This window comes from Nomascus leucogenys, chromosome 4 (assembly GCF_006542625.1).
Source record: "Nomascus leucogenys isolate Asia chromosome 4, Asia_NLE_v1, whole genome shotgun sequence".
In the NCBI taxonomy this organism is placed as follows: Eukaryota; Metazoa; Chordata; class Mammalia; order Primates; family Hylobatidae; genus Nomascus; species Nomascus leucogenys.
This window is the reverse complement of record NC_044384.1, coordinates 92,957,826-92,969,726: the sequence shown is the minus strand read 5'-3', so window position 1 is coordinate 92,969,726 and position 11,901 is coordinate 92,957,826. Positions and strand designations below refer to the sequence as shown.

The following is an 11,901-nucleotide window of genomic DNA, read 5'->3' as shown; positions in this document are numbered from 1 at the left end:
GGAGCAGCCGACCTTGGCTGGGGAGTGTGTGGCTGCCTGGGAGGGAGAGTCCAGCCCCAGTGTCCAGCCACACACCCATGGTCTGGGCAAGTGTTCATCACACAACAGAACCTTCTCAGCCAGAGCCCTTCAGGCCAAAGACTCACTGGGACCTTTCTGTGCTGGGACTGCTTGACCAGTCAACAGCTTCCTGTCCGGAGGGTACTGAGCATTTCTGGATCTTGGTGGCCAGAGATCATCATGTGAATTGAATTGGCCCTGCCCGCCTGGGGCCAGGAGACAGAAGCACAGGTGGACTCCTGGGCAATGCTGGGAGGGGCTGCATGGTGAGGGAGGGGTTCTGTCACTTGTCTGGAGGCTGCTGCCAGGAGCCCCTCTCCAGGGAGGGTGAGGCTGGCTGGCACTACTTCAGTGGCAGCATGTGGCTGGCCTCAGGGACACCTTGGCTCACTCACTCAATCACTCATTCACTCATTCATTCACTCACTCATTTTCCCTTTCCCCACACTCCTGCCGCGTGTGCTCTCTCTCCAGGCACCTGGGCTAAGACATGGGGAGGAAAAGGCACAGAAATGGAGAAATAGGTGACCATGAGGAGCTTGGGACGGGGCTGGGGCTGGCCTCTCCCTCCCAGGCAGCCACACATTCCCCAGCCAAGGTCGGCAGCTCCACTGCCCATGTGGAGGGTCCAACCAGGAGGTCAGCCATGGGAGGAATGGCAGGAAAGGGAAAGGCTGGGCTGGGTCCCCCATCCTGCTGCAGAGGGATTAGTGTCAAAGGGGTGCCTTAAGGCTGTTCTGAGCACTCACTTCTCGGCACCGGGAACTCACAGGCTGCTGGGCATGGCACGGTGCCCAGGGAGAGTCTAGGGTGGGGTATGTGGGGAGGACCCCTGTAGGCCAGGGCTTGGGGGAGCCCTCAGAAACTGGGCTCTACCCGGCCGACACACCCATCTCCGCCTGCCACCGGCCGCTGGCCAGCCCGCAGTGAGCACCCACTGTTTACTTGGGTGAGGGGGAACCACAGGCCCCACCCTGCCTACCCACGTGAAGCACGGGGCCGGAGCCAGCTCTGGGGCTACAAAAGCCTTCTGCCACCTTGGGTCCCTCCTCAGAGGCTGCCGAGGGACAGGGCACTCTTCCCCACCGTCCACACGATGAGTGTTGGCTGGAGGAAGCTGGCCCCGCTCTGGGCCCTGGCTCTCGCTCTGGCCGGCACCCGGCACACAGGTATGGCTCGGCCCCTGGCCGCTCTACTGGTCCTGGGTGGTGCTCAGGCTTTGCCCTGGGTTCTTGGCAGCCTGCATGTGCCATGAACGGCTCCCAGCAGCATAGCCCCTGCCTGTGGCCTGGCCACCAACGAGCAGTTTCCCGTCATGGGGTTGGGAAGGGATCTCTGGGCTTCGGGGACCTCTGAGGCTGGGCCATTCCCTGAGGCAGGGAAGTAGGAGCTCAGGTCTTGGGATTTCCCTCCCGGCCTGGATCCCTGCACCTGTCCCCAGCAGCCAACAGCGCCCGGCCCACCGTATCTCCAGCTGCTCATGGCCCCTGCTGGGCCTGGTCAGGGCATCAGCCCCAGGCACCTGCCCTTGCACACCCCACACGTGCCCAGTTCACTAGCTCAGTTGCCTGTCTGGGCCTCAATGGGGGTCTCCTGGGGGGGGTGTCAGCCTCTGAGCAGGGATGTGATGGTGAGGTCCACAGGGGAACCGTCTCACCCCCGGCCTGAGGCTAAGAGGGTGATGGGGGAGGCTCCAGGTCCTGTGCTCTGGACTGCCCCTTGGTGGGCCAGCAGGTCCCTTCCTCTGCTTCTGAGGGACACCTGGGCCCGGGTCCGCTGGTGACCATGTGCCCCCATGGGGTAATGCCTGGGGTTGGAGGGGGGTGGGCGCTCCTCGAACAGCAGGACAGGGACCTCAGCACTGCCGAGACGGCCACATGGCCCAACCAGGTCCCTCAACCAGCCCTGTCCCCAGCCTCTGGCCCTCTTCCAGGCAGTCTCAGAGCAAGAAGAACCCTCTCCCGGTGTCTCCGTGACACCCTCAGCTGTGGCCTAGTCGGACTCTGCCCCGCCATTCCTCATCTGTACCACCCTCATCTCAGAAGCAGGAATTCTCTCCCGGGGCTGCTCCCAGGAGAGGGCGGGGCTGGGGACTGCGGGGTCTCAGAAGGTGGGGGCAGGCCTGGGCCGGGACTGGGTAAGTGAGGCTCAGGCCGTCATCTCTATCTGCCCCACGAGGCTTGCAGATGCTAACGCCTCCTCCGCCCACTGACGGATTTGATGCACTGGGCCCCACTGGGGGCAGAGGGTGTGGGGGCGAGGGGGGTCTCCCAGCCTGGCCTGAGGACCCCTACACCAGTTGCGGGAACTGGAAAGCTGGGTCTGGGGTGCAGGCGAATCACAGCTTTCCCCAAGACCCCTCTCTGCAGGGTCCTGGGCTGGGCCGGGCGCCCCTCCCACCATGGCTGGCGGCTGTGTGCGGGGGCTGTGGCGGGGGCTGTGGCGGGGGCTGGGCTGTGTGGGGCTGTGCGGGGGGGCTGGGTTCTGGTCCCACCATGCTGGCGCTGTGCGGGGCTGTGTGGGGCTGGGTTCTGGTCCCATCATGCTGGTTCTGTGCAGGGCTGTGCGGGGCTGGGCCGGGCTGAAATCTGGTGACATTCTGCACATTGGCACAGTCTCTATGGACTCTGGAGATCAGCCTCCTGCAGGGTCTACTGCTTGTAGGGAGGCAGGGTCCTCCAGGTGGTCTTGGGGCCGACCCCTCCCATGCCTTTGACTGCTCCAGCCCCTCAGTGGGATCACTGTACTGGACAGGGGTCCCGAACGTGGGAGTGGAGGCCAGGACCTGGCATGCTCGGCAGTGAGTGGGAATGAATAGATGGGGATGCCAGATCGGGGCGAAGGGTCCTGACGCCACCTGCTCCATGGGGCCAGGCTGAGGGGATGCTCCTGGAGGGTCTGGGCTCAGACTTCTGACTCACATGGACAGAGGCCCCCTAGGACCCCCAACCCAGCACAGAGAGAGCCCTCGCACGGGCCACCCCCACGCACTGTGGCCTCCCGTCCCTCTGGTGTCCACGCTGCATCTATGGCCGCAGGCTGAGCCCCCTCAGCCACCCTGCATCTGGGCTCAGCCCCCCTCCTCTTTCTGCAGGCCATGCCCAGGATGGCTCCTCCGAATCCAGCTACAAGCACCACGCCGCCCTCTCTCCTATCGCCCGGGGGCCCGGCGGTGAGTCTGAGCATCCGGCCCCCACCCTAAGCCTGTCAGATTCCACCCTCCACTGCATGGCACGGCCCCCAGGGCCACTGGTTTTAGGGTGGCTCCCCAGCTGGCCACTGCTGAGGACCAAACCTGGGGGTACAGGAGGACACCCCCACATCCATGGCCCTGGTCGGTCACACTACCTGCCTCTCCTTGGGCCAGCCCCCTGCAGCGCTCAGGCTCTGAAGGAGCTGCAGGGTGGGGCAGACTGGCTGTGCCCATGTACCGTGGGAGCCGGTCACCCTCCGGGGATCTGGAGCTGGGTCCTGCCTCGGTGTCCCCCCATTCACCTCCTGACGCTTCAGCAACATGGGGCATCTCCCTTGGCGCCGGCCATCCCCATGTGGCTCGTGCTAGCGGGAGCCCGTGGAGGCCCAGCAGCCCTGGCAGAGGCAGGGCAGGCGAGGGCAGCCAGGGCAGGGGGCTTCGGGTAAACTCTCAGATTGCATTTCTCCAAATCGGGCCAGACATGCCTAATCTCAGCACCTAAGAGATTGTCTTAAGCTGCTGATGCAGACTCAGGTTCTGAGGCCCACGGGCGTGTGAGAGCTGGCAGCCCCTGGAGGCTTCTTCCTGGTGACAGCCGGGAGGAATTAGAAAGTCACCGAATGCAGGGTGTGTGGCCACAAGCACACAACGTGCAGATGGTGGGTGGGTGGGAGGAGGCCCAACACGCAGCAGAACCCAGACTCGGCTTCGGAGCCAGGAGCCGGGACCTGCTGACTCTGGAACGTCTCCTCTGGCTGCGGAGCCCCCGCCCCACCTGGGGCCGCGCATGCATCCTACCAGCCCCTGTCTCCTCAGGGGTCCCGCTCCGTGGGGTGACTGTCTTCCCATCTCTGAGGACCATCCCTGTGGTACGAGATGAGTGGAGCCCGGAGGCCTGGGTGGGGAAGGGGCATGGCTTTGCTGAGCTCCCCGCTCAGGCCTGGAGGTGCCGGGTGGAGAGGGGCCCCAGCCTTCTGGGTGGCCACTGGGTGGGTATTGGAGCCAGAGGGCCCAGCACCTCCCTGCACACGTTTCTGGGACTTCCCAGACGCAGGAAGGAGCCTGGGTGCCCCGTCCAGGGCAGCAGCACCTCCTGCAGGACCCTTGGGAGCAGCAGGAGGTACAGGGCAGGGGCAGGGGGTGCAGGGCGAGGACAAGGGCGATGCCCCCAAACGCCACGCTGCTTCCACCGCAGCCTCCAACCCGGAGCACAACAGGCAGGTGTGCAGCACCTGGGGCAACTTCCACTACAAGACCTTCGACGGCGACGTCTTCCGCTTCCCTGGCCTCTGCAACTACGTGTTCTCCGAGCACTACGGCGCCGCCTACGAGGATTTCAACGTCCAGCTACGCCGCAGCCAGGAGTCAGCGGCCCCCACGCTGAGCAGGATCCTCATGAAGGTGGATGGTGTGGTCATCCAGCTGACCAAGGGCTCCGTCCTGGTCAACGGCTGCCCGTGAGTCTGGGCTCTGGGATGGTGGGGGCCATGCAGTGTGTGGGATGGCATTTCCGGGTGGTCACGAGGCTTCGCAGTCCTGGGAGGGATGTGGACTTCTCAGGAAGCCCCTGAGAGTGGAGCTGGACGTGGGCCCTCCCTCATCCCTCGAATGGCCCACCTGCCCCTCCTGGGATCCCCAGGCTCTTATTCTGCCCCTTCCTAGCTCCTTGTGACCCCAGAACTCCAGGGGTCAATGTCCCCATCCCAGACGCAACTTCACGGTCACGATGACCGTGTCACATTTGTGACCGCAGGCATCTGCCCTGCCTGGGGTCTCTCCTCACTGTGCTCCCAGCCCCTCAGCCCTGCCTTCCTCCGCAGGGTCCTGCTGCCCTTCAGCCAGTCTGGAGTCCTCATTCAGCAGAGCAGTAGCTACACCAAGGTGGAGGCCAGGCTGGGCCTTGTCCTCATGTGGAACCATGATGACAGCCTGCTGGTGAGGCTGGGTGGGGGTGTCCCGGTGTGCAACTCCAGCCCTCGAGGGCCAGCCTGCTCCCACAGCCTTTCCAGAGAGGGTAGAAGGTGCCCTGGGCCCATTCAGGGTCAGACTCCACCCCACACAGCAGGCAAGAACAGGTGCCCAGACACCAGTGGTGTCCCGGGGTCTGTGCCCCCAGGATGGAGACTGCTTTCAGGGGTGTCTCTTCTGTGGGCCTCAGCTCCTCCTCGGAAATCTCAGGCTCGAGCCTCATCAGTCCATCTGCGCCTGGTGGGGATGGGTGTCTGATGTCTCTCCCATTGCAGCTGGAGCTGGACGCCAAATACGCCAACAAGACCTGTGGGCTCTGTGGGGACTTCAACAGGATGCCCGTGGTCAGCGAGCTCCTCTCCCACAGTAAGGCCCCACGGCGCCATCAGCCCCTTCTTCAGTGTCCCCTGGGGGCTCAGTGTTGTGTGCACACACACCCTCCGACACTGCGGGCACACACATGCGCAGATGCACAGATGCAGCTGCCCTCCCTCCCAGCACAGCACACATGTGCACACATGTGATGCTGGCCTGTCCCAGGGGTGCAAGCGGGGAGCAAATCACCCATTGGGCCCCTTGCTCCATGTGGCTGCTCTGGGTGGTGACCCCTGACCGCACGCCCTCTCCTGAAATGACAGACCTGCCCCCTTGGCCTTTGAGTCTCTGCCACGAGGCAGTGGCCTTGCAAATGTGACCTGCACCAGCCAAGACCCCACTCCCCGCCTCCGCCTGCTAGGCCCATGAAGCCCCATACAAGCCCCGAGTATGGGGTGTCCTTCTGTGGGGAACTGAGTCTGCCTGGGTGTCCAGCAGCCCTTGGTGAGGCAGGCCCAGTGCTGGGTTGGCTGGGTTCTGTGGACTGGGAGGTGCTCAGGCTCCAGCCAGCCTGGCAGAAGACCAGGATCCTGGGTCAGCTGAGGCCTCAGCTGGCGGCACCCTGCGGCCCGGACACCAACCTCCTGGGCTGTTTCTCCCCATCATTCCAGACCCCCTGAGGGTCCCAGCAGCATGCATGGGGTGGCCAAGCGTGTGCAGTCGGGACAACTCAGGCATCCAGAGGGGGCAGGAGCCACTGATGGCCCTCCTAACCCCACCCCAGGGACCCGGCCCTGGGGGTCTGCTGCTCGGGTGCTGGGCTGACAGGTACCGGGACCTTCAGGCAGAGCCCGCCTCTGTGCTTGCCGAAGACACCAAGCTGACACCCATGGAGTTCGGGAACCTGCAGAAGATGGACGACCCCACGGAGCAGTGTCAGGACCCTGTCCCTGAACCCCCGAGGAACTGCTCCACTGGCTTTGTAAGCCTTGGAGGGAACAGAGGGCCCAGCAGGTTGAGGAGGAGGGGTTGTGAGCCTGGGAACCGGTCCAGACCCCCCACGAGGACTCAGACAGGCTGTGGCCTTTGTCCCAGGGCATCTGCGAGGAGCTCCTGCACCGCCAGCTGTTCTCTGGCTGCACGGCCCCGGTGGACGTTGGCAGCTACCTGGAGGCCTGCAGGCAAGACCTCTGCTTCTGTGAAGACACCGACCCGCTCAGCTGCGTCTGCCACACCCTCGCCGAGTACTCCCGGCAGTGCGCCCACGCAGGGGGGCTGCCCCAGGACTGGTGGGGCCCTGACCTCTGCCGTGAGTGTCCTGGCCCCCTGTCCCCCAACCCCTCTGGCAGGGAGGGCAGGGGCGGGAGGACGTGAGCCATCTCTCTGCCTCCCGCAGCCCAGAAATGCCCCAACAACACGAGTGCCGCTCCCCCTGCACAGACACCTGCACCAACCAGGAGCACTCCCAGGCCTGCGAGGACCGCTGTGTGGCCGGCTGCTTCTGCCCTGAGGGTTAAGGCTCCCCCGCCCCTGGGAAACACAGGTGCACCCCGGGAAGTAGGGGGCTGTGCTTCCATGGCCAAGCCTCCAAAGAAGGACCCCAGTCCTAGTGTCCCGGCCCCTGAGGCTGGCTGAGGCCCCTGTCCTGGCCCCCTGAGGCTGGCTGAGGCCCCGGTCCCAAGGTGTCCCAGGCCCCTGAGGCTGGGTGAGGACTCTGTCCTGGGCCCCTGAGGCTGGCTGATGCCCCTGGCCCGAGGTGTCCCGGGCCCCTGAGGCTGGCTGAGGCCCCTGTCCCAGGCCCCTGAGGCTGGCTGAGGCCCCAGCTCGCTGTAGGGCCGCCATGTTGTTCCCCTGCAACACCCACCACGTGGACCCAGCAGGCGCCCGTCATAGGCCTGCCTGACCCCTGCAGGGATGGTGCTTGACGACATCAGCCAGACTGGCTGTGTCCCTGCGTCAAAGTGTGCCTGTGTCTACAGTGGGGCCGCCTATGCCCCGGGGGCCACCTACTCCACAGACTGTGCCAACTGATAGGTCCTGGCCCCCCTCCAGGCCCCCAGGTTATGCTATGGGACAGACCCGCTGGGGGCTGCGACCCAGGCTGGCAGGTGCCCTCGTCTGGGCTGTAGTGTAGGCAGGCCTGGGTGAGACCCAGTCAGCCTCCAGACACGGAGGTTGGAGGCTGGTCTCCTGGGTCCGGCACCCACATGGCACCGTCTCTCGATCTCAGCACCTGCTCCGGAGGCCGGTGGAGCTGCCAGGAGCTTCCGTGCCCAGGTACCTGCTCTGTGCTTGGAGGTGCCCACTTCTCGACGTTTGACGAGAGGCAATACACGGTGCACAGGGACTGCAGCTATGTGCTGACCAAGGTACGGCCTCGCTGCCTGGGGGGCTCGCCGGACAGAGGGGGCCCACGGCCAGCCTCCCACAGGCTCCCCCAGCTCAGCTGCATGTCATTGCTGCCCCTAGGGTGACCCTTGGGGGTCCCCGATGGTGAGCCCTCAAGGAAGCACTCCAGCTCCCCAGTGCTAGTCCTCACAGGGCCATGAAGGCTACAGATCAGAGCCTCCAGCACCCACCCAGCACTGGGCCCCACCCAGCACTGGGCCCTCTGCACTTTGGGCTGTTTATTTAACAGACTTTACTGTTGAGAATAGTTAGGTTTACAAAGAAATTGAGAGCACAAAGTACTCCTGCCCCCAACCACACAGTCTCCCCACAATGAGACCCTGCACCCAATACGCAGTCTCTCCCAGATGACACCCCACACCCAACACACAGTCTCCCCAAGATGAGACCCTGCACTGGGGTGGAGGCTGCACTGGCACCCTCATCTCCCAGGTCATGGTTGACAATGGGGCCCCTCGTGGTGATGAAATTCCACAGGTTAGGACAGATGTGCAATGTCTTGTTCCTGCCAAGCAGTTTCACGCAGACGGCTCCACTGCCCTCAAACCCCTTGGAGCTTGGCCTCCTCACCCCTCTCTCGTCCAGCCCCTGGCAGCTGCTGGCATTTGCACCTTCTGAGTGCTGTCTTTCCCAGAGGGTCCTGTAGTTGGCGTTGCAGAGTGTGGCCTCCCCAGGGTGCATGCAGATTTCTCTGTGTGCCTGGGTGTCCACACCTGGGGGCCTCCTAGCACATCTCCCTCTCGGGGACTGGGATGGTGGAGTGGGGGTTTCTAGTGAGAGAGAGAGGAGCACAGCTGGGTGGAGGGGCAGGGCCAGGCGAGCTGGGTGTTGGATGGAGTGTGAGGACCCCTAGTGTGTCCTGTTCCGCAGCCCTGTGACAGCAGTGCCTTCACTGTACTGGCTGAGCTGCACAGATGTGGGCTGACGGACAGCGAGACCTGCCTGAAGAGCGTGATACTGAGCCTGGACGGGGCGCAGAAGGTGAGTGGAGCCTGGCAGGGCAAACCCTGGGAAGGGGGAGGGGCCTGTCTCTTCTGCAAGTCACCTCTGCCCAAGCCCTTCATCCCTGGCGTGAACAGCGAGAGGTGGGGACCCTCCAGCAACATGGGCTGTGTCCATTACTTATGGGTCCACGTGACTGTCCGTAAAGGGAGCAGCTCAGGGCCAGGCCGCCTGGGCCGCCATACCTGACCCGAGGGGCCCCAGGAAGGAGGGACTCGGCGCATCTGCAGCCAGCATGGCTTCTCCACTGAAGTCAATTTATGTTTGGTTAATAACTTTGGTTTTTACTGAAGAATAAAAAGCATGGTCCTCCAGAAAATTCAGAAAATCAGGGCAAGCACAAGGCCACCTTGTAGGACCTGCAGCCACAGGGAAAGGCCTCCCAGGCACCTGTAGGCACATTTCACAGCCTCCGTGGGGCTGAGGTGCCGCAAGCCTGCCCCGCGCTCACACGTCTGGCTGCCCTCAGGTGGTGGTGATCAAGGCCAGCGGGGAAGTGTTCCCGAACCAGATCTACACCCAGCTGCCCATCTCTGCAGGTGAGGGTGGCAGCCTCCTCCCCACCCTGGGGCTGCCTGGGGTCCCGCCCCACACCCCCCAGCAAAACCCTTGTCCTTTCTGTCCCCCGCCAGTGACCATCTTCAGACCCTCAACCTTCTTCATCATCGCCCAGACCAGCCTGGGCCTGCAGCTGAACCTGCAGCTGGTGCCCACCATGCAGCTGTTCGTGCGGCTGGCGCCCAAGCTCCGCGGGCAGACCTGCGGTAAGAGGGCTGCCTTCGGGGCTGGAGCCCACCCACTCTGGCCGGGGCACATGGTCCTCAACCTGCCTAACCCGCCCCCAGGTCTCTGTGGGAACTTCAACAGCATCCAGGCCGATGACTTCTGGACCCTCAGTGGGGTGGTGGAGGCCATGGCCGCGGCCTTCTTCAACACCTTCAAGACCCAGGCCGCCTGCCCCAACATCAGGAACAGCTTCGAGGACCCCTGCTCCCTGAGCGTGGAGAATGGTACGTGTGTCCACAGCTCGCCTCTGTGCTGGCCGCCTGGCACTGGTTCACCTGCTTCCATTTGGTGCTGCAGGCAGCAAGGCCGGCCCTGTGTGTGCCTGTGAGCCGGGTGGGGTGGATCACGAAGGGGCCCAAGGACAGGCTCATGGTGGGCGCCTACCCCGGCTTATGTGGAGCTTCAGAAATATGGCGCACCTGCTTCAGGGTCAAAGAAAGGGTGCAAGTCTCTGTTGGTCGACATCGGCCCTGACCGCCTACCCCTGCACAGGGTGGGGTGGTGGGGATGTGGGGAATGGATTCACCCACTCACCCACTCACCCACCCATTCACCCATTCACTCACTCACCCACTCACCCATTCACCCACTCACCTACTCACTCACCCATTCACCCACTCACCTACTCACTCACCCATTCACCCATTAACTCACTCACTCACACCACTCACTGACTCAACCATTCACCCACTCACCCACCCACCCACTCACCCACCCACCCACCCATCACCCATTCACTCACTCACCCACTCACCCACTCACCCATTCACCCACTCACCCACTCACCCATTCCCCATTCACTCACCCACTCACCCACTCACCCATCACCCACTCACCCACCCATTCACCCACTCACTCACCCACTCACCCACCCATTCACCCATTCACTCACCCACTCACTCACTCACCCACTCACTCACCCATTCACCCATTCACCCATTCACCCACTCACTCACCCACTCACCCACTCACTCACCCACCCATTCACTCACTCACCCACTCACCCACCTCACCCACTCACCCACTCACCCATCACCCATTCACCCATTCACCCACTCACCCACTCACCACTCACCCACTCACCATTCACCCACTCACCCACTCACTCACTCACCCACTCACTCACCATCACTCCATCACCCACTCACTCACCCATTCACCCATTCACCCACTCACTCACCCACTCATCCCACTCACCCACTCACCCACTCACCCACTCACCCATTCACCCACTCACCTACTCACTCACCCATTCACCCATTAACTCACTCACTCACCCACTCACCGACTCAACCATTCACTCACCCATTCACCCACTCACCCACTCACCCACTCACCCACCCACCCACTCACCCACTCACCCACCCATTCACCCATTCACTCACTCACCCACTCACTCACTCACCCATTCACCCACTCACCCACTCACCCACCCATTCACCCAGTCAGCCACTCACCCACCACCCCATTCACCCATTCACTCACCCACTCACTCACTCACCCACTCACTCACCCATTCACCCATTCACCCACTCAATCACCCATTCACCCACTCACCCACTCACTCACCTACTCACTCACTCACCCACTCACTCACCCATTCACTCACCCACTCACCCACTCAACCATTCACTTGCCCATTCGCCCATTCACCCACTCACCCACTTACCCACTCACCCACTCACCACCCACTCACCTCACTCACCCACTCACCCACCCATTCACTCCACTCACCCACTCACCCACTCACCCATTCACCCACTCACTCCCCACTCACTCACCCATTCATCCATTCACCCACCCATTCACCACTCACCACTCATTCACCCACTCACCTACTCACTCACTCACCCACTCACTCACCCATTCACCCATTCACCCACTCACTCACCCATTCACCCACTCACTCACCCACTCATCCACTCACCCACTCACCCACTCACCCACCTCACCCACTCACCTACTCACTCACTCACCTACTCACTCACCCATTCACCCACTCAACCACTCACTCACCCACTCACCCACTCAACCACTCACTCACCCACTCACCCACTCAACCACTCACTCACCCACTCACCCACTCAACCACTCAACCACTCACTCACCCACTCACCCACTCAACTACTCACTCACTCACTTACCCACTCACTCACTCACTCACTCGC

At 62.9% G+C, this 11,901-nt stretch overlaps 1 protein-coding gene across 1 annotated transcript in view; it reads left to right on the top strand.

Annotated features, from left to right (window-relative positions):
* The first annotated feature begins 1,156 nt into the window (after positions 1–1,156).
* The window catches only part of LOC100603077 (mucin-5AC), a 51,825-nt gene continuing 41,080 nt past the window's right edge, over positions 1,157–11,901 (top strand). The window contains 16 exon segments of the mRNA XM_030810054.1: positions 1,157–1,229; positions 3,155–3,232; positions 4,070–4,127; positions 4,447–4,710; positions 5,074–5,188; positions 5,497–5,587; positions 6,409–6,518; positions 6,632–6,845; positions 6,933–6,947; positions 6,950–7,048; positions 7,449–7,565; positions 7,766–7,905; positions 8,816–8,926; positions 9,417–9,492; positions 9,580–9,711; positions 9,793–9,957. Coding sequence (XP_030665914.1) covers positions 1,157–1,229; positions 3,155–3,232; positions 4,070–4,127; positions 4,447–4,710; positions 5,074–5,188; positions 5,497–5,587; positions 6,409–6,518; positions 6,632–6,845; positions 6,933–6,947; positions 6,950–7,048; positions 7,449–7,565; positions 7,766–7,905; positions 8,816–8,926; positions 9,417–9,492; positions 9,580–9,711; positions 9,793–9,957 — 1,858 coding nt within the window.